At 36.5% G+C, this 22,368-nt stretch overlaps 2 protein-coding genes across 2 annotated transcripts in view; both read right to left on the minus strand.

Annotated features, from left to right (window-relative positions):
• Positions 1–22,368, minus strand: part of RAPGEF4 (Rap guanine nucleotide exchange factor 4) — a 280,672-nt gene that overhangs the window by 68,655 nt on the left and 189,649 nt on the right. Inside the window, exons 12-14 of the mRNA XM_044669788.1 lie at positions 20,886–21,001; positions 10,431–10,519; positions 2,352–2,430 (exon numbers count right to left, since the gene is read on the minus strand). Coding sequence (XP_044525723.1) covers positions 2,352–2,430; positions 10,431–10,519; positions 20,886–21,001 — 284 coding nt within the window. The remainder of the gene's footprint in view (positions 1–2,351; positions 2,431–10,430; positions 10,520–20,885; positions 21,002–22,368) is intronic.
• LOC123242208 (60S ribosomal protein L5-like) lies at positions 8,472–9,455 on the minus strand. The gene has a single exon (XM_044669789.1). The coding sequence runs from the start codon at positions 9,297–9,299 to the stop codon at positions 8,556–8,558; it is 744 nt and encodes a 247-aa protein (XP_044525724.1). The 5' UTR covers positions 9,300–9,455; the 3' UTR covers positions 8,472–8,555.

Below are 22,368 nucleotides of genomic sequence, written 5' to 3' on the forward strand. Positions count from 1 at the left end.
CCTAGAAGGCGGAGAATTTTTTGGAGAGAGAAAGTAAATACAAAGATTGGTGGGATGTAAGGAAATGGGCCTGAACTCAAGATCAAGGGTGTGAGGCCCAACTACCATTGTGGGTACAGAATATTTAGCTGAAGTGCTGGGGATGAGGGAGGGCTTGGTACTTGACTATAAGAACTGTTGTGATTCTGTTTATGAACACCCTCCTCAAACCTATCAGAAACTTCCACCGGGATCTTTTCAATGGATGACTGAAGCCTTTTGTATTGTGAGTAGATCAAAGGATCTAGGAAGATATAAGGAATTCACTGGAACCATAAAAACTCTATATAATGTAAGGTATATTTCTAAGTTAATTTTGTGGTCTCATTGATAACAGGCATTAACTTATATTAATGAATTTTGAATTTTATATGGGATGAGAAATGAAGGGTTGGGTATACTATAATACAACTAACACCTAAGTTTTTAGTATTACTGTATAGAAGAATCAGACTTTCAATTTACCTTTTAATTCTGTTGTTCATATCTCTAGGTTTTTTCCTTCTTTTTTTTCCTTTACAAGGTATTTATTAAGTGTCTGTGTGAGCATGGCATTGTACTTAGAGTAAAGCTCATTAGAAATCTCCCAACTGGTGCATAGGATTGTTTTGTTTTGTTTTGTTTTGTTTTTTTTAAACCCTTACCACTTAGAATCAATACTGTACTTTGGCTCCCTAGTAGAAAAATGGTAAACTATTTTGATACCCTTTGTGTGTATATTTTAGCTGTTATATTTTAAGAGTTGGTAGAGGCAGCTAGGTGGCTCAATGCATAAAGAGCCAGGCTTAGATATGGGAGGTCTCGGGTTCAAATCTGCCCTCAGACTCTTCCTAGCTGTGCTACCTTGGGCAAGTCACTTATTGCAAATTGCCTAGCCCTTTTCTGCCTTTGAACAGATACTTAGCATCCATTCTATGACAGAAGGTAAGAGATTTAAAAAGAGAGAGAGAGAGTGATATAGATATCCTAACATGCATCTTTGTAAGAGATCAGTTACAAAGAAAAGAGGACAAACACAATTTTTTTAATTAAAAAAAAAATCCAAGCAAGAATATTGGAGTTTGGGGTGTTGAAAAAGGAAACAAATGCTTTTTCTCCATCACATTGTGTTTTCCTTTGGTCCATTTTCACAACACTGGCCAACTATGGTAAGGGAAATGCCTATACTCAAAGGTGTTTTTTAGTCTTTCCTACGACACTGTGTCTAATGATGACCACTATGTGCACAGTTAAAAGAGAACACTGTGCACATGGAACTATCCATTTGTCTCAGGAAAAATTGAATATGAGCTAGAAAGACCATATAATATATGTAAGTCTCATTAAGCTGTCATTATTTGGAAAGATAGTTTCCCAGACAAATAAACACTCAAATCTCACTTTTGCAGCTCCCACTGAGTAACATATTCACCTCAAATCTCTCATCCTCATCCATTCTGCTGATTTTAATGAGAATTAGGGGGTATGTGGAAAATGAGAATCAGGCAGTTTAATTCTAATAAAAAAAGAAAAAAATTGCATGTCAACAGTGATTGGACTGCTTTAGAACAAGGAAAGCATTCCAGTGAAAGCCAATTTCTTTTCTTTACATGTTTTGCCACCAAAAGTCAACTTGCTTTTAATTTCAAAATTTTGTTGCTGCTAGTGGTAAATTAGGGCAAGCAGCTGGCACAATGGATAGAGCACTGGACCTGGAGTCAGGAAGATTTAACTTCATGAGTTCAAATCTGGCCTCAGAAATTTACTAGCTATGTGACCCTGGGAGAACCATTTAATCCTTTTTGCCTCTGTTTCTTCATCTGTAAAATGAGTTCAAGAAAGAAATGTCAAACTACTTCAGTATATTTGCTAAGAAAACCTCACTACATTTCATGATATATAAAGTAAGTTAATGAATAGTATTTCAAAACATGAGTTAATTCATGTTTTGTTATGGATCATGTGTATTTCCTTCATCTGTGTAGTCATTCATTCAGTCAGTCAACAAGCATTTGTTAAGGGTCTATGATATACCAGGTAACATGATGGGCAGATGATAGCCCATCCATATCTTGTTATCCAATGTGATCACCAGCAACATCTTTGCCTAAATCAACACATATTAATTGGGGAATTCCCCTAGAGCATGATGGTTAAGGTGGCCCCAAAGCTCTATGATTAAGAAGTCTTGCATTTTAGCATAGACTCACAGTACAGGCCTCAGCCTGAAGCCATGACTTACCAGACGACGATTGGAGGGAATCATGGTGATGGGAATCTCTCCTGCAAAGGGTACTTCTCAAGGGAAATGACTTTTCATAATAAAAGGATATTGGGCCACCAAGGCAGGGCAAAGCTGAGAATTGGGCATAAAAACACAGTGCATCATGATGAAGTCATTTAAAACAGAATCTGGGGAGAAAAACAAGAACAGAAGAGAGGAATTAGGTTCTTATAAAAATTCTTGGGCTAGAGACATCAAGTAAACTGCAGCTCCCATTCCACTGTTTCTTAGAAATTTGTTTTGGATGCAGCTTTTCACAACTCCTGGATAGTTCTGGGAGAAAGAAACATTCTCAAATCATGAGCTCAAGACTAGTGCCAAGGTTTCTGGAGACTAGGCTTTTTGCTATGTTCTGAATCTTGAACCTATCAAGAATTCAAGTTCATTGCTGAATGAATAGATGAATAAATGAAGGAGCAAATGAATGACCTCAGGACCACAAAAGCAAGCTTGAATATTACTACTACTAATGGCTGCCCCCAGACTTTCCTTCTTGCAAAACTGTTGGAAATTCCTTCCATCAGAGGGAAAAGTTATTCCACTGAGTAAACCACAAAAATGAATCATCCTCTGAAGGAATAAAGTGGTGAATATACTAGAAAACTTAATGATGAGGATGAACTTTGCAGCTCTAAATTGATTTATGATATATCTCAGCACTGCTTTTAGAGTGTCTTCCATTTATAAATACATAGTCTCTATGTCATTTTTAATAATGATAATAATAATTTTTATTGTTATTTTTCAGATGTATTTAACTCTTTGTGACACCATTTAGGGTGTTCTTGACAAAGACACTAGAGTTGTTTTGCCATTCCCTTCTTGAGCTCATTTTACAAATGAGGACACTGAGACAAACAAGTTTAAGTGGCTTTCAGAGTCACACAGCTAATAAATGTCTAAGGCCAGATTTGAATTCAGGAAGATGAGGCTTTCTGACTCCATTCTGGCACTCTATTCCCTGTACCACCTCACTGACCTAGCACAGGTAGTATAGTGGATAAAGTTCTAGACTTGAAGTCAAGAAGACCTCGTCAAATCTAATTCCAGATATTTACTAGTAATTTGACCCTGAGCAAGTCACTTAACTTGTGAACCTTAGTTTCCTTACATGTAAAATGAGGATAATAAGAGGATTTATCTCCCAAAGTAGGAGGATAAATTATATAACAAAAGATAGTCACATAATTATGAACAACAATATATAAAATTAATTATATATGAGGATAAAATTAAACAATGTTTGTAATTCACTTTGAAGACCTCAGAGTCATGTTGATGCCAACTAATTATCATCATCATCATCATCATCATCATCATCATCATCAACAACAACAACAGCAACAATCCATTTTCCAAGCAATGGCTATCTATCTGTTTTGTTTCTAATACTTTGGTACTACAAAAACTTCTGCTATAAATATTTTGGCATATATGGGACCTTTATTTTTGTCATTAAATTCCCTGAGGATTTATTCCTGGCATTGAGATAAATCTCTGGGTCAAAGACTATGGATGTTAGTCACTTCTTCAAAATAATAATTCCAAATGGCTTTCCAGAATGGTTGGACCAACTCAATTGCTCCACCAATAGTGCATTAGTGAACATCTCTTTCTATAACTCCTTCAATGTGTTTTATTAATCTGTTATTCACAGATCTGAACAGAGTAGCTTTGAGAAAATGAATTATTATATTATTGACCATACTGAGTTTGAATGCCTATGATGGGGGGCAGCTGGATGACTCAGAGGATTGAGAGCCAGGACTAGAAATGGGAGGTCCTCAGTTCAAAGCTGACCTCAGATATCCTAGCTATGTGACCCTGGGTAAGTCACTTACCCCCCATTACCTAGCCCTTACCACTTTTGTGCCTTGGAATTAATACACAGTATTGATTTGAAAACAGAAGATAAGACCTTTTTTTAAAAAATAGAAATGCCTATGATATATTATTCTTTATCATTCCCATCCCTTCTCTATAACACTGGTCTCTTTTTAACCCCTTGCTTATATCCAAAATCACTTGGGCAGATGGTTAATGTTTAAAACCTGAAAATGACCCATTGCATTTGATATCCGAGAACTGAGGAAGCAGTTGTGGCACAATGGGGAAAATTCTAGATTTAGAGTCAGAGGACTTGGACTCAAATCCTCCCTCTGTAACTTAATAGCTCTGAGAAAGTTGGGTGCTTAGCCTCCCTAGACCCTACTTTTCACATTTGTAAAATGAGCAGGTTGGACTAGATGATGCCTAAGTTCCCCTCAATCTCTAAATGTATAATCCTATGTGATGTCGATGAGATTTGTTGTCCAAAATGCTGAATCTCATTCATTGACATGATGTGGCTACTGCTTAGTGAGTATAAAGTCAGCTTATTAATAATTATTGTTTTTCCAACATATCAAGAAAACTTTCTGCATGCTTCATCAAATCCCAAAAAGTCTTAGAAGAGAAATATGTGGCCAGAATCCAAGAAAAAGGTCTAATTTTGGAATTATCTCCATGTCAGTAAAACTAGATCGACAAAATTGAATTTTTCAAGTAGAAAAAAATAGCTTCTTTTCAGGAGCAATTTCTCCTAAATTCATGAAGTGTTTATCAAAATTCTACTGAAGAGAGACAAGAAGTCCAGGGTTCAAATCTGCCCTCAGACACTTCCTAGTTGAATGACCCTGGGCAAGTCACTTAAGCCCTATTGCCTATCCCTTACAACTCTTCTGCCTTGAAACTGATCCTCAATATTAATTCCAAGATGGAAGGTAAGGGTTTAAAAAAAACAACAACAAAGGAGCCTACTGAAGAAAGAGAGGGCTCTGCTCATCCATGTTGAGGTATAACAAACTTACAAACACACATACATACATTTGTGTATCTGTGTGTATATATGTATGTGTGTGTGTCCCAAAAGTCTTAGTTCAGTTTTAGGCCATCGGATCAGACCTTTTGGGACTCCCTGTACCTCTAGATGATTATTGAATCCACGAGAGATAATGAGAGCACTGAGAAGTGTGTAAAAACATCAATCAATCAGTCATGTATTAAATCTCTATAGTGAATAATTGTATTAGATCTATAATTTTTATTATCTATTCTAGGCCAAAGTTGGAATGATGAACACATCATTTTTTTAAGTCTAGAGACAATACCGGAAAAGCAGAGGGGTAAAAAAAAAGAAAAGGAAGAATAAAGTTAATATTTGGTATCATTATGATTTTTTTATATATTTAAAATCAAATTGTCTGATTGATGAGTAGATTTTTTGCTTTGTGTAAATGGAATACATACAATAGTACTCTGTTTCTCAGATCAGAACTGTAGTTTTAAAACATCATCCAAATAATAAACTGAATAAATATTGACACTAAGATAAAAAACTAACATAAACTTACAGCAAAACCAAAAAATACAAAGAGGCTCAATTTCATTTGTCAGCGTATTACTTGGGACTTGATAAATATTTGTGCCTGGCACATGGTAGGTATTTAATAAATGCATGTTAACTGACTTAATAAATGAAGGTTGGTCCGGTCCACTACTTAACTGAGTTCTTGGGTGTATTTTGGGTGTATTTGTTATATGCAAAGCTGTCTTTTAGGAATCATTCTTGGGCATAGTTTTCTTAGACTGTTTAACTGCTTGTAACACTGGCCTACTACCAGAGACTTCCCAGAAAAGGACACTGAAATGTTAAATCAGGACAACTGTTCTTTATGTGGCACTTTCTTACTTTGGAAGGACTGAATCAGAACACTAATGTTAATGAGAACATTCTGTGTCTTTTCTTTGGTCAGAGGCAGGGCTAATGATCTATGTAACAGTCACAAAATAGATTGATTTCTTGAGTTCTACTCTTAGCTTTCAAAAGCCAGTAAAATTAAGTTTCCATAAAAGAACAGTCCTTTCAGAGGAGACCTTAAAAGGAAAGGCACTGTTTTCTTTTCATAGACAGTAAAACCTTACAGATCTCTTCCTAGATAAGGCACTTGCCAATATAAACAGAAACTTTTTTCTATCAATATTCAGATTATGGAGAGGTCTGTGTCTTATACCAAATGTAGAGACATTGAGATGCCCAGGGAACCCATGAAACGAACAAATAAACATAAACAATAGCGAATAATAAAAGCCAACATTTATAGAGCAATTTAAGATTTGCCAAGAGCTTTACTTGTGTAAGCTCATGTGATCCTTACAACTATCATCTGGGGTTATGATTATAACTGTTTTTACAGATAAAGAAACTGAGGTAGAGAAAGGTAATGCATCTTGGCCAGGGTCAAATATCTGAGCCAGGGTTTACACTCATGTCATACTGATTCCCAAGTCCAACAATTTCTTTTGTGGTACCTAGTAGCTATAACCCCTCCCCAGACAAATGCACATATATAGTCACTTATAGCTATATATCTATAAGCATACACATAAACATTATACGTGTCTATATATATATGTATATATATATATATATATATATATATATGCAAACACGGAGTTTTTTAAACTTTATTTTTATTTTTATTTTTATTTTTTTTAAACCCTTGTACTTCAGTGTATTGTCTCATAGGTGGAAGAGTGGTAAGGGTGGGCAATGGGGGTCAAGTGACTTGCCCAGGGTCACACAGCTGGGAAGTGGCTGAGGCTGGGTTTGAACCTAGGACCTCTTGTCTCTAGGCCTGACTCTCACTCCACTGAGCTAGCCCCCAAACTTTATTTTTTAATATTTTATTTATTTAAAATTTTTTTCCACAAACATATATATATATATGTATATATATATATATATATATGGATGGATGGATATGTGTAGATAAAAAAATATGCACACAAATAGGTGACACAGTGAATAGAGTGCCAGGCCTAGAATCGGGAAGACATGAGTTCAAATCTGACCTCAGACATATATTAGCTGTACAAAGGGGGCAAGTCACTTAATCCTGTTTGCTTCAGTTTCCTCATCTGTAAAATGAGCAGGAGAAGGAAATAGCAAACCACTCCAGCATCTTTGCCAAGAAAATCCCAAATGGGATCAGGAAGTACGACACGACTGATATGACTGAACAATAATGCATATAAATACAAAGCTTTCTGTAGAGATGCATATATTTAGATGCCAAATTGGAGAGGGAAAGGTTGTAAAATTTAAGGACTGAAATGCCACTAGTGTCCTCCTCACTCTAATACCTCCTTCTAACATGGAGGTCACCCTGGAGGATTCTCTAAATCTATGCCAGTAGAACACAAGCTACAGCAAATCTTACTGTGCTGGAAAGGCTCTGAGTTTGGTGATCAATTGGATGTCCAAGGACCAACCTAACTGTTCACACACATTGAGCATAAGGCTGTTTTGTAGGGTAATATATTTCTCAGAGAAACTTTGGAAGACCCCAAATTCAGCTACAGAAGACCTATGATTCTCATCAGTGGTTTGGGAGTTAGAGAAGTGCTCTGAAGAAATAAAATTTTGAAATATTGACCTACACATCTCTAACTGAGTTATCCTGATTAGATTTACTTAGTAGGTTATGTGGTCTGGAGCCCAGTAGATATGCTTTTTTCTGTCCCATCCCTCCCTTCTTCATTCAAATGAATGGAGTGTCAGGGTATTCACCTATAAAACTAGAAAATGATAAAGGAGAGGGTAAAGAAAAGTGGCAAAGATGTTTTGAGCAGTTAAACAATAACAATGATAGTTTATTCTATAAGAATATTGGGAAATTTAACTGTGGAAATGCACTTTGGAATTATAAAGTCTATTATATATATAAAATAGAATTATAAAAGCTATTATATTTAGCAAATGACTTTCAGCCACAGGATTAAATGTAAATCAAGTGGGCAACTAGGTGGTACCATGGATCTCAGAGTACTGGGTGTGAAGTCAGGAAGACTTATCTCCTTAAGTCCAAACTGACCTCAGATACTCACTAGCTGTGTGACCCTGGGCAAGTCACTTAACCATATTTGCTTCAGTTCTTCATCTGTAAAATGAGCTGGAGAAAGAAATGGCAAACCAAACCAGGATTTTTGCCACGAAACCCCAAATGGGGTCACAAAGAGTTAGATACAATTGAAAAGACTGAACAACAACAAATCATATATGAACTCACAGTATCATAGAACTAGAAAGGACCTGAGAAATTATCAGCTGCATGGTTTAAATCTAGGTAGTTTTTTTTTTTTGTTGTTGTTGTTCAATAAGTTTATTGTCTTAATCTGAAAATCTTCATAGAAAATTACACATTTTGATGTTTTAACTATCGGCTGCACGCTCCTGGGCTCTGAGGAAACTTGCCTTCTTCTGAGCAACTCGGTCTTTCTTCTGGGCAAGGGACATTTTGGGGCGGTTCCATCTTTTCTTTTTAACTTCCCTCTTGGGTTTCTTTTCATACACTGGATTCTCCCGTGTACCAGCGTGAGCTTTCTTGTACATCTCCTCCATCATGTCAGGAGTGATATTGTTCTTTATGTACTGTGAGAATTGTTTTTTGTAAGCGTCTTCATCTTCTTCCATGAGATAACGCATATAATCCGCAACATTTTGGCCCACAATGTGCTTACGATGTACTTCAGCATTGAATTCTTTACTTTCTGAATCATAGCCAGGGAAGCGTTTAGTACTGTGAGGAATAGACAGACCACCATCCACAGCTCCCTTAAGGGCCCCAAAGACTTTGTTTCCAGTGGTAGTTCTGGCAAGACCTGCATCCAGGTAGCATGTAAAAGCACCAGGCTGACCATCAATGCTTTCTACATTGTACTCATCTCCAGTCACTTCCACCTGACCCTCATAGATCTTGTCCATGCCAAATCTGTTAAGAAGCCTGCGGGCCAGCAGCAGGCCTGTACAATAAGCTGCAGCATAATTTGTCAGGCCAACCTTCACACCATACTTTGGCAACTCATGTGCATAAGCTGCACAGACAATCATATCGCCTTCAATTCGGGCATAAGCAATCTGGCAGATGATATCTCTGTTGGTGACTCGAACTATCATCCTGTATTTCGGTGTGTTATATTTGTTTTTATCCTGGATTACTAGGCGCTTCCGTGCATAATAATCGGTTTTTCCCTCTCTCCTTCTCCTGAATTTCACTTGATACCTCTTGAAGTAGGCCTTATTCTTGACAACTTTAACAAACCCCCAGTGCTTGGGATGCTACGGCAATTCCAGGCTTTTCTGTGCCCGCATTCTTCATTCATTTGTTCAGAGGCCCTTAACTGCCACAAGCCAGTCCCTGCTCCGTGAGGCCTGGAGTCCGCCAAAGCTGCAGCAGTGACTCCCCGGCAGGAGGCCCAGCCGGGAAAGCTGTGCCGGAAGTGGGGACTGCACCAACCCTCTCGCCCCGGTAAAGCACATGGAGAGCAGGTCCGGTCCCCGGCGCTCAAGTAAGAGAGACCAGCACCGCGGCCTGGTCAAAAAGCCCGGCCCAAAAGTCAGCATGAAGCCCGCCCCTCTCCGCGATCTAGCCCGACCAAGCCCCTCCAAGGCGCCCTTATAAAGGGTCTACCTAAAATAATAATTTCTTAAGTAAATCTATCAATGCTAGGCTAAATTTCAATATTGAAGCTAGATAATCTAAGAGCTCGCTCATTGACTTCCTCCCTTCACGGAAGATCCAGTCAACTGCCTCTCCTCAAGATTCTAAAACCTCTAACAGCTTTTTGGAACTCAGCCAAAGCTAGAAAAAAAAACTACAACCCCAAATTCTGTATACTACAGTAAGGAGTGAGTGAGAGAACAGAGTACTGGAGGAGTAAGAGAGAGTTCTCTACCACTCTACTCACTAATGACATTTCAGCCAGTCTGAAAAGATTAGGGGGGCAGCTTGGTGGCTCAGTGGATTGAGAGGCAGGTCCAGAGATGGGAGGTCCTGGGTTCAAATTTGGCCTCAGACACTTCCCAGCTGTGTGACCCTGGGCCAGTCACTTAACCCCTATTGCCTAGCCTTTACCACTCTTCTGCCTTGGAACCAATACACAGTATTGATTAGAAGACAGAAAGTAATGGTTTAAAAAAAATAAAATAAAAAATAAAAAGATCAGACCGAACTTGAGTTGGGCCCATCTTGTTTACACTATAAACATTTATAATAAATGTATAGTATCTAATTACGAAAACACATACCTGTCACTTCATTTAAAGGTTGTTCAAGGCGTACTGTTTCTAGGAAATGTTCTAAAATTTTTTCAGGTGTCCCTGACATCACAGTGTACCTGGAGAAAGAGGAGGAGGTTAGTTTTGCTTTTTTTCCAAAAGCAGGAAAAAAATGTTGTATAATTATGTTTGGAGTATTAGAGATGTTCTTAAATTGCAGAAACTCAAAGAACCTTTTCCAATTTAAGCACATTATTCTCTCCACCTTACAGAGAGATAAAGTAATTTGAAAAATCACATCAAAAGGCAATGGGAAAACCATTTGAAGCATATTTTCTGATTGAATATCTCTTTCCAAAAAGGCCCACAATTTTTTTGGCTGCAAGGAATCAAAAGGATCTGGAGAAAAACTAAACGTTAATAGAGAACCGAGTTCAAGAGTCTTCTGCAGGGTGATGAGATAACACATTTAAATCCCACTACAATTCAAGCAATTCAATGTAGAGGTTTGGGGAAGAAGAGAAGATATAGGCCCAGTCAATTTTGGGTAATCATTATATGTGGTTGATTTAAAGAAATCATTTATTCCACACTGACTCCTTCTATCCATTTCTTTGTTTTTCTTGGTATTAGCCGGTGTGAGCTAGTATGCAAGGTAATAAGAAAACAAGTTAAAACCAACACCACATAAAAAAGACCCAAATCATAAATTAGGAAGCAAGTTTAGAAAGTATAGGAATACTCCATGCTATTTATTATAAAGATAAATATAATTTTATATTATCTGTGATTTCAGAAGTTCTACTCTACAATTCCTTATGGATAATTGAGAAATGACTACTCTTGGGAGGGGAGAGGTGCCTTGAAGATAACTGACATTTATAGACCACTTTAAAGCTTTGCATTTGTGAAGCTCTTTTTATGCATTAACTCATTCAGTGTTACAGAAATAGTATAAGGCAGGAGTTGCAGGCATAAATGTCCTCATTTTTAGATGAGTAAACTGAGGTTCAGAGAACTAGAGGTGACTTGACAGAATAACTAGAGTCAGAGGAGGGATTTGAAACAAAATTTTTACCAATGCTACATTCAGCATTGTAGCCATTACTAGGACACATAATGGATAAAATAAACATTAAGTGTCTCTACTATGTGCCCTCAGGCATTGTGCTAAATACTAAGGATACAAAAAGTGATAAAAGACAGTTGTAGCCTTCAAGGAATTCACAATCTAAAGGGCAGGACACTGGACTTGGAGTCAAAAGATCAGAGTTCAAATATAGCCTCATGTTTGATACAAAAATATTCAAAATACAAATATTATCAAGTGACAATATTTGTAACATGCTTAGCACAGTGTCTGGCACACAGCAGGTGCTTATAAATACTTGTTCCCTTCTCTTATGGCCATGGACCCTCTCAATGGAGTCTGACACATTAAATGTACTCAGAGTTCCTATGCTCCCTCTCCACAGTTCCAGGTTTGCTTTCTGGTTTTATATTACTTTCCAAGCTCAAGGACAGGGAGAAAGTATCTTAAAATAAAAAACAACAATAAAAATTATACAAGGAGGGCTGGTTTGAGTTCCTGCCAGAAAGGAATAAAATTATAGAACTTGACTCTGGGGCAAACCATTTTCCTTTGACTTTTGACTGCTTATTGGGCATCTTCAACTTGATATCTTGTAGACAAATTAAACTCAACTCGTCATCTTTCCCCTCAAGCCCTCTCTACTCCTAATTTTCCTATTACTGTTAAGAGCACTTAACTTGGCTTCTAAGGCTCCTTTCAAATATGAGCTAAAAATTGTACCATATATATTGATCTTCCTTAATGCTGGGGCTTTCTTCTGTTGATTGTTTACAATTTCATATATATATGTGTGTGTACATATACATATTATGAATATTACATAGTTATTTGCACATTGTCTCCCCCATCAGACTATGAACTCCTTAATGACAGGCATTGACATGTTTTCTTTGTATCCTCACTTAGCACAGTACCTGGTACCAAGCTGGCATTTAAGAAATGTTTTATTTGTCTTGTCAATTCTCTTACCTAACAGAGTTATCAAAAGAACTGCACAGCCAACCTAAGCACCCACTTTCTAAGTGGCTGTCCCTTTCTACAGAGACACCAACGTCACTGAAGGAAGAGATGGCTCCTTGGGCGATGCAAAGAACTTCTAAGACTTGAAGCTAAAAAGTAGGACTAGTTGGCATGGGAGGCACAGCTAATAGCTAACAATAGTGAATCTGCCATTTGCATAGGACCAATAGAAAACTACATTTTTTGGATTTGATCTTTGAGGAAAGTGTGGCACTGACTTGGTATATGGCAATCTCATGTCCAAGCATGAGAAAGTACAATAGACAAATAGCATATTTTCTCCAGTGATTCAGACTTTCTCCTACTTTTCTTCCACCTCCTTTAATGACCAATCCTCTAACTTCCCTCAGATCCCCTTCTTTCTTCCATTAAAGATGGTACAGTGGGAGGAGGATCTGGGTTTTAATTTTGGCTTTGATATACTTAAGCTGGGTTACTTTTGGAAAGTAAGTAATCTCTATGGTCTATTTCCTAAGCTATAGAATAACAGGGTTGTATTTCATGACCTTTAAATAAATATGACAAAAGTCAAGGCTTCTTTCTCTGGGATGCATATTTTAAGGGGAGTAAGATAGCAAAATGTTTAAGCTACTTTTTTTTAGTATTTTATTATTTCCTAATAACATGCAAAGTGCTTTTTTACTTTTAAAAATGTTGAGTTCCAGGGGCAGCTGGGTAGTGTGTTATTTAAAATCACTTGGGATACTTGGAACTACATTTTCCGTGATTCCCAATGGGTTTCCTGTTTTAGATTACATATTCAAGGTGAGGGACTGTTTTAAATAGGGGGAAGTGACTTTGAACTTCAGCTCTTTTTAGCTACCAGGCGCACGAAGGTACAAAAGGTAAAATGGCTGAGGCGGCAGTTTGAATACTTACAGGCGCGTGGTCTAATGATTTGTCTCTATCAGCATGGCTTTTATTAAAATACTATTCTCCCTTCTAATCTCAGTCTTCATCATTTTCAATAACAACAGTAGCTCAGTGGATTGAGAGTCAGGCCTAGAGACGGGAGGCCTAGGTTCAAATCTGGCCTCAGACACTTCCCAGTTGTGTGACCCTGGGCAAGTCACTTGACCCCCATTGCCCACCCTTACCACTCTTCTACCTAGGAGCCAATACACAGAAGTTAAGGGTTTAAAAAAAAAGAAAGAAAACAAATGTTGAGTTCCAAATTCTCTTCCTTCCTTTCCTTCCCATTCTTGAGAAGGTAAACAATTTGATATGGTTTACTTGTGTAGTCATGCAACATATTTCCACTTTAGTCAGATAGCCTACTTTTTTTTAAAGCAACAAATATTTGTTTGAATACCTGCTCAATACAAACACTGAGGAATACAAACTATATAAATACTTCATAGGGTTACTGTAAGGATATAATGAGATAAACTACACAAAGTACTTTGTAAACCTTAAAACACTAAATACTTTTAATATGTAGACTTGAAATAATAATACTTTAACAACTAATGAGCTTGGAGAGTTGTAGTATAGGATTATAGATTTAGAGTTGGAAGGGATGTTAAAGACCATCTAGTCCAACCCCTTCATTCTACAGGTGAGGAACTGGGTTGCAGAGAAATTAAAATCAGGATTTAGAACTGGATATCATGAATAATAGGAAATGGGTTTGAAGTCTCATGATATATGTATTTAAAGAAAAAATTATTAATATAACCAACAAAAGAATCTTTAAACATGAGATAAAAGAGACTGTGCTGTTGGGATGCCATAAGCTCTAAGGGCCCCACACTAATGTGAGAAAGCTGCTCAAGACCCCTTGACACACTAGTCAAAACTGATTTTCAGCGATACCCAGTTTCTCACATGTGACTAGATGGCTTAATATTTACATGTAGGATGGTTCCTCAAATAAGGGTAATAATGGAGAGTTAGGAGGAGCAGGGCAAGATAAACATAGGCCCAGGGTTTGAAAACTGTATTTCTTGGTGTTTAATTATACCAGAGGCTCTGACATTTCACGGTAACTCATGAAATTTGACTTACTACAAAATAAAAAGCTACATGTTACAGAGGGTAGGATTTTCTCTTACCAACAAGACATACAAGATTAGAAGAAAAGCAGTTAAGTTGTCAGGAAAATTTATAGACAGTTTTTTGGATAGAGGCCTCATATTTAAAATATAGAGAACTTTGTCAAATATATGAGGATAGAAGTCATTCCCCAATTGATAAATGGTCAAAAGATATGAATGGACAGTTTTTGGATCAAGAAATCATTCAAAATCATATATGACTATATGAAACAATGCTCTAAATCATTACTGATTAGAGAAATGAAAATCAAAATAACTCCGAGATATCATCCCACAACTATCAGATTGGCTAAAATAATAAAAGGGCAAAATAACAAATGTTTGAGGGGATGTGGAAAAATGGGGAAACTAATACATTGTTGGTAGAACTGTGAACTAATCCAGCTATTTGGGAGAGCAATCTGGAATTATGCTCAAAGTTATAAAACTATGTATACCTTTTGACCTAGTAATGCCACTATTAAGTTGATTTCCTAAGGAGATGAGGGGAAAAGGGAAAGAAACTGTATCTTCTAAAATATTCACAGCAGCTTTCTTTGTAGTGACCAAGAACTGGAAATTGAAGGAATGTCCATCAAATTGAGGAATGGCTAAATATGTTGAAGCATATGATTGTAATGAAATATTACTGTACTGTAAGAAATGACAAACAGGTTAATCTGGGGAAAAACATGGAAAGACCTACATGAAATTAGGAAGAATGAAAAGAGCAGAACCAAGAGAACATTATATAGAGCATCAGAAATATTATTTGAATTATTTATATATGCCTACCTCCAGGGAAAGAACTGATAAACAGAAATAAGTTATATATATGCATATATATATATATATCCTCAAAAAAACCCCTTTACCTTCCATTTTAGAATCAATACTGTGTATTGGTTTCATGACAGAAGAGTGGTAAGGGCTGAGCAATGAGTGTTATGTGACTTGTCCAGGGTCACACAGCTAGGAAGTGTCTGAGGCCAGATTTGAACCCAGGACCTCCCATCTCTGGCCCTGACTTTCATTCTACTGAGTCACCCCACTGCCCCACTACACATATATCTTTTTGTCAGATGATGCCTTCTCTAATGGAGGGAGGGGAAAGAAGGAGAAAGTTAACTGTGTATTTTCATGTAACAAACAAGTAAATAAATCTAAATTTTTTTTTAAAAAGTTAGGGTTCACAGTGGATGTGTGCCAGGCCTGAAGGCAGGAAGGCTCAACCAGAAGTTCAAATCTGGCCTTACTAGTTGTGTGACTCTGGGCAAGTCACTTAACCCTGTTTGTCTCAGTTCCTCATTTATAAAATGAGCTGGAGAAGGAAATGGAAAACCATTCCAGTCTCTCTGCCAAAAAAACCTCCAGATTGGGCCCTAAAGAGTCAAACATGACTGAAAATTGACTTAACAAAAAAGTAAAAAGTAATATTTAAAATGTTCCTTATTGCTCCCTCCTTCAAAGTGTCATTTCTTAGTTAGCCATCTACATTACTTACTCCTAGATATGAGGAGATACTTTTGCTTATTTCACTTCATAAGATCCAATAAGAGAGGTAGGGAATGAGGGGACCAAATGTTTCAGGTCAATTTTTAGAAGTGTAATGGTTAAAAGATAAGTTACCTATAAGGCTTCTCTGAGACATTAGGATCATTACAAGAGAATACACTAGAATATGAAAATGTCTTGGATAGTTGGTTCAATTTTATTTTTAGGATTGAAGAAACTCACTGGCAGGAGCCCTGATATTGCAACCAACAAATGGCCTTTTGCTCTTAAACCTCTGAGAGATCAAAGTATATGCAAAGATTTTATTTGGATAAGGACTTCTTGAAGACAAAGAAGGCATATCCCATAAAATGTCGATCCTTTGATGAATCTGTGATCTCAGAAGACCTGTGAATTCCCTCTGACAGTGAAATTAGACACCCATGCTATCTTCTCATAGTATGTGACTTAAATTTAGTTTTTCCCTAAATCCTTTAAAGGGGGTTTCCCAATGTTCTGGGTTGGAGCCTTTCTCAAGATCTCTTGATGCTGAATGGCGACCAGTGAGGCACATGTCCTCCTCATCAGTTATCCTGAATTCTTGCCATTTGACTGGCTCTTCTTTCTTAGTCAGGCATCTTTCTGATGAGTTTCTTTCACCCCACTTCTCTTGAACAGTTCTTCATTTGTAATGTGTTAAAGCCTGTTCATACTCATCATGTATCTCTCCACTGCCCTTTGTATAACTCAGATTTAATTCTTTGGAGGTAGAAGGCATCATTTGATTTCTAGTTATATGGAATCACTGGAAAAATACTATTTTTTTAAAGATGAGTCTTTTTTTCTTGGAGATGGATGAAGATATTAAAAGAAAAAGGATAGAGCTTGGCCCTGTGATTTCATTCATATAAGGAATTCCTGGCAGAGGAAATTCCCTTTATAAACACAAGTTGGTACTTTCTTGGCAACTTATAAAGAGTTTCCTAGAACTCTGAGAGGTTAATTGATTTGCCCAGGGTTATGCAGTCAATTTCTGTCATAGGTGAGTCTTCCCAGCTTGGAAGTCTATTTTCTATTCACTCTCTTTGTATTATTGTGCAATTTTCCAAAGCTAAATCAGCCTGCTGTCCTCCTAGGCCCATGCATGTGATGCAACTATCTATGATATACATCTGGATGGAATAGATCTATCATTTGTCCACCCAATAAATTTCATTCTTTACATTAGGTAAATTTTATTCACTTGATTTTCCCTATGTTATAGTTATACTGAACTCTTTAAAGAATCAGGCAGTCTGAAAGATGGTACAATGGATAGAGTGCTAGTCCTGGAGTCGGGAAGACTCATCTTTCTAAGTTAAAATCTCCTCTCAGAAATTTATCGGTGGTGTGACTTTGGGCAAGATATTTAACCTTGTTTGCTTCAGTTTCCTCATCAATCAATTAGTTGGAGAAAGAAATAGCAAACTATTCCAATATCTTTGCCAAAAAAAACTCGAAATGGGATCACAGAAAGTCAAATGTAACTAAAATAATGACTGAATGAATTTTCTTAAGGAGTCTCTGCAGTGTATATTAATTCACTTGGCACAATGTGATCCACAAACAGGAAAACTTAGAGCAGTGATTCCCAAAGTGGGCCCTACCACCCCCTGGTGGGTGCCTCAGCGATCCAGGAAGGCGTTGATGGCCACACTTTTTTTGTATTACATTCTATTCTGAGTTCAATAAATAGTTTCATAATTTCCAGGGGGCGCTAAGTAATATTTTTTTCTGGAAAGGGGGCAGTAGGCCAAAAAAGTTTGGGAACCACTGACTTAGAGCATCTCATTATCTAGGGAATGCCTTTTCCATCTGGTCTCAGCAGTAGATATTCTCTGTCCATGATAGTGGCAGATACTGTTATTGGCAGTATCTATATATAGGCAGATACTATCTCCCTGTTTTAAGCCTTGATTGATATTAATAACCAGTGGGTTATCAAATAGTTATTTCTGATGTTACATACTTCAAAGAATCTTGTATGATTTTGATATATACATAAAAAAGATTTTAGGAAAGTTTTTAAGGTGTTGTTTTAATTCAATCAAATGTATTTTTATGGTCAATAAGAATTCAGTAGTAGATCTTGTATTCTTTACAACTTTCATTCAAATATGTGACTATAAAATGTTGTCTGTCTTAGAATATCATTTGTGAAAGCTCACCTACTCCCTTCTCATACATTTATCAAAGATTCCCTTGGTTTACATGTAGAGCATTCTCATAAAAACTGGTAGAGATGACCGAGTAGATAAATGGTTGAAGTTATTAATCTCCTCTTTATCACTTTTTTAGGTGACAGTGAAAAAGTCAGATTTTTCTCCAAGCCTTCGCTATCCTCCCCTCTTTCAAATACTTTTATAATCATTACCTAACAACCTCAAAATAATGTCATCTTCAGCACAGACCTCCTGTCTGTATACTTGGTCTAGTCCAGCCTCTCTTCTCATCTTTCTTTATTGCCATTTCATGAAGCACATCAGGGACTGTGATGTTAGAGTCCAAATGTGGTGGCTCCACTGTAATTGATGGAGAAAAGGGTTCGTTATAAAAATCTTCACAGATCTTTTCTATATTTCATTTGTTTGTTGTTCTCCTTCCAGTTTTATCCCTCATTGCTGAGGAGGTAAATCTGCTAAATTTACTCTCGTCAAGCTTTTAGTAAATTTGATTTTCACTCCATTTCCCCTTGTCATTTTATGAAATAATTCTGTTGATAATGTTTCGCCATCCTTCTCCATAAAACTGTACAAAGGCACGTCTAATCTGTTTTGATATTCTTGGTTGTGGTTTCTCTCTGCTTAACAAGAAAATCAAGTTAGGCTGCTTCAGTTTCCTCATTATGGCAATTGATTACATTGGTTAAATTTGATTAGGAAATATAATAGTCGTAGCAATGTCTTTTCTTTTATCCATTTCCCATTTTGAGGGTTTCAATGGATAGTTTAAATAAGTCAGGTTGGAGTTGCCTCAAGGATATACTATAGCTTCTCATTTTTATTCTTTGAGATTGATATGACCCTTGGTTTTTGCTTTAACAGGCTGGTACTTTAACTGAACAGGTTCTCATGATTTAGAAATGGCTCTTATGTTACTTCTAACATTTAAAAATAAATTTATACTGGATTTTTACATCCTAGTACTTTTATCATAATGATCTACATGTGTCAGAGAAGATAAAGATAGTTTTTTTTGTTTTGTTTTGTATTTTTGGCAAAACCTAGATTTCCCAATTTTGCCCTGGTTCTAATAAAGGACCTTAAACAGGTTCTCCCTCTTTAATCCTCCATTACTACTCTTATACATGAAGAGGTTATACTAGGTGACCTTGAAAGTTCCTTCTGTTAACTTTCTCTGACTCTATAATCTCTATTTGCTTACTGTGAATAAGAAAAATATTTGCAATTGGTGATATTTCTCCTGGTTATTGCATGAATTTGCTTTCATCCAGAGATTTAATGCTAATTTCCATAATAAAATATCTTTCCAAATTTTGAAGGAACTTTAAAAGATTCTATATAAGCATGCTTTCAGATTCTACTAAGTACACTAAACATGTTTTATAACAACACAAAGTAAAAACATTTGGTTGATGTCCTGTGTAGGAAGATACAGATAAAAGCAGAACTAAAACTGATTATTTTTAAGAGACCATGAGTCAAACAGGTCAGAGAAATAAGAACCAAATGCAGTTTTGAATTTAACAGGCAGATGAGCATTGATGAAAATCACTGACACCATCTCATACTCAGAAGACTGAATTCTAAACATAAACTCCAAGGGGCCAACAGGGCCATCCATTCAGATGGCAAAACAATAAAGATTCTTTGTATTACCAAATTTCTAAGCCAAATCTCATTTCTTTGTGCAGGGACTTTCCCTCTACCCCCAAATCTTTACATTCCATCTTAGAATCAATATTCTGTATTGGTTCCAAGGCAGAAGAGCAGTAAGACCTAGGCAATGAAGAGTCCGAGTCTTTGATTTGAACCCAGGATCTCCTCTCTCTGGGTCTGGCTCTCAATCCATTGAGCCTCCTAGCTGCCCCCATGATTCTCTTAATTGATCAGATATTCATTCTTTTCTCTCCTCTAATATGCCTTCTTCATCAAATCTTTCTATTTCTTCTTCTACCCTTTTCAAGTACTACAAAGAGTGAAAGGTTTTAGTCTTAGGCAATATTCTTTAGAGAAAGATCTCAGATAGCATGAGACCTCATTTATGGCCAGAAAGGGATACATTATGCTTTATAAGATGTGTCATTTAGTCTATCATAAAAAAAGAAGTAAATAGTAAAATATAAATATAATATAAACATAATATTTCTAGTACAATATAACATAAAATGTCTTTTATGTAATCATTTTATATAACAGAAATCAATTTCTATTATATAATAATTTGACATAATAGAAATATTACATTTCTATATTATCATTTCATATAATAGAAACATTATATTATGTTATATTTTAATTTAACATAATAATATAACATTTATATTATAACTTGATATAATAATATAAATGTGGCATTTATGTTATAAATTGTATAATAATGTTTATATTGTATTTATATGTATTATTTATATACTATGTTAATACATACTAATGTAATGTAATAAATAATGTAATAAATATACATATAATATAAATATAAAAATTTAGTAAAATTTTTTAAAAAGAAAAGCAATATGCCCAGTAGTCTTCCACAGAGGAGAATATGCATTTATAGAGATGATGATACCATGTGAAAAGGTTAATTGTTGTCTGGCAATTAAAGGGTTGAATGAAAACATACTTTTGCTGAGGCTGTGAGTTTCCTTGATTAGAAGCTCTGTTTCCTGCTGGGACCTTCTCCAACACCAAGACATCTTGGTCATGTTCTTTAAGTCTTACTGTGTTCGCCTCAACATCCTAGAAGGAAAAATCATACACAAATGCTGCCATTTATTTAGAAAAAGACAAAAATTATTGAAATATTTCAGATACTCAAAGGGGGCTTGTGAGGATTGATAGGAGCTGTAGAGATTGATAGGACCTTAGCACTGATGGCACTCTCTTTTTATAGGTGAAGAAACTGGAGCTCTGAGAAGCTAAATGATTTGCCAAAGGTCATGTGGGCAGTAAGTGCCAGAATCAGAATTTGAACCCATGGCTTTTAATCCTAAACAATAGATCATCTCACTGGTTGATACATAAAGACCCCACATGGTGAGAACCAATAGTTAAAATGACTTTTAGGCACTATCTAAAAACTGATTCTTTGGGCAGCACATAGTACTAGAGTGCCAAGCCTGGAGACAAGAGGACCTAGATTCAAATTTGGCCACAGATACTTCTTTGCTTTGTGACCCTGAGCAAGTCACTTAATCCCAATTTTCTAGCCCTTACTGTTTTTCTACCTTAGACTCGATACTTAATATTGATTCTAAGCCAGAAGGAAAGGTTTGAAAAAAACCAAACACACTCATTCTTAACTTCCCCACTCACACCACTTCATCACCATCATTGTGGAAACAGAAAGATAAACACACATAATACTAAAGGAAATGTGAGAATTTTTAAAATCTGTGTCACGGGCCACTACTGGCCAACAAATGCATTACTTGGTGGCCAACTTGCTGATGAAGAAAGCCTTTACACTTCATTACACATAATTCCATGTAATTTAAACATGTATAATATGTAATAACATATAATATAATTATGGTATAACTAAGAAAGAACTAAGAGAGCGGGCATTGTCACTGTTCCCAGCCTTCAAGATTGCTAGAAGCTGCCAGAACTTGTGTCCTCCAGGTCTAGCTTTTGAAAACCCAGGAGCACCTCTATCAAGTGATGAGGCATTGGAGCGGCCCTCTAGCAGAGACTCACATTCTACTAACTTGGTCTAAATGACCAAGGAAAAAGAGCTTGTCACAGTGCAAGAGTTGTTAACCTGAGGTTCAGGAATTTGCTTTTATATCTGGATAACTGTATTTCACTAATTTGTTTCCTTTATAATTCTTTGTATATGTTATTCTGAGAAGTAGGTCAATTGACATCACCAGGCTGCCAAAGAGATCCCAAAATAGTGGGCCAAGTACTATCCACAAAGCCAATCCTGCCTCTGCTACAAGCTAGCTCTGTGACCCTAGGAAAGTCCTTCAGTGTCTCATTGCTATCCTGATCCCTGTCATTAAGTCAGTCACTCATAACCTTTTTTGTGTTAAGAAAACACAAATGACATCCTTTGGTATTCTAGTGAAGTCTATGCACAGGACCTGGAACACAGTAGGAAT

This window comes from Gracilinanus agilis, chromosome 3 (genome assembly GCF_016433145.1).
Source record: "Gracilinanus agilis isolate LMUSP501 chromosome 3, AgileGrace, whole genome shotgun sequence".
Lineage (NCBI taxonomy): Eukaryota > Metazoa > Chordata > Mammalia > Didelphimorphia > Didelphidae > Gracilinanus > Gracilinanus agilis.

What these genes read in the sequence shown, in the direction of transcription:
- LOC123242208 (XM_044669789.1), bottom strand. Translation starts at nt 9,299, where the DNA reads ATGATAGTTCGAGTCACCAACAGAGATATCATCTGCCAGATTGCTTAT.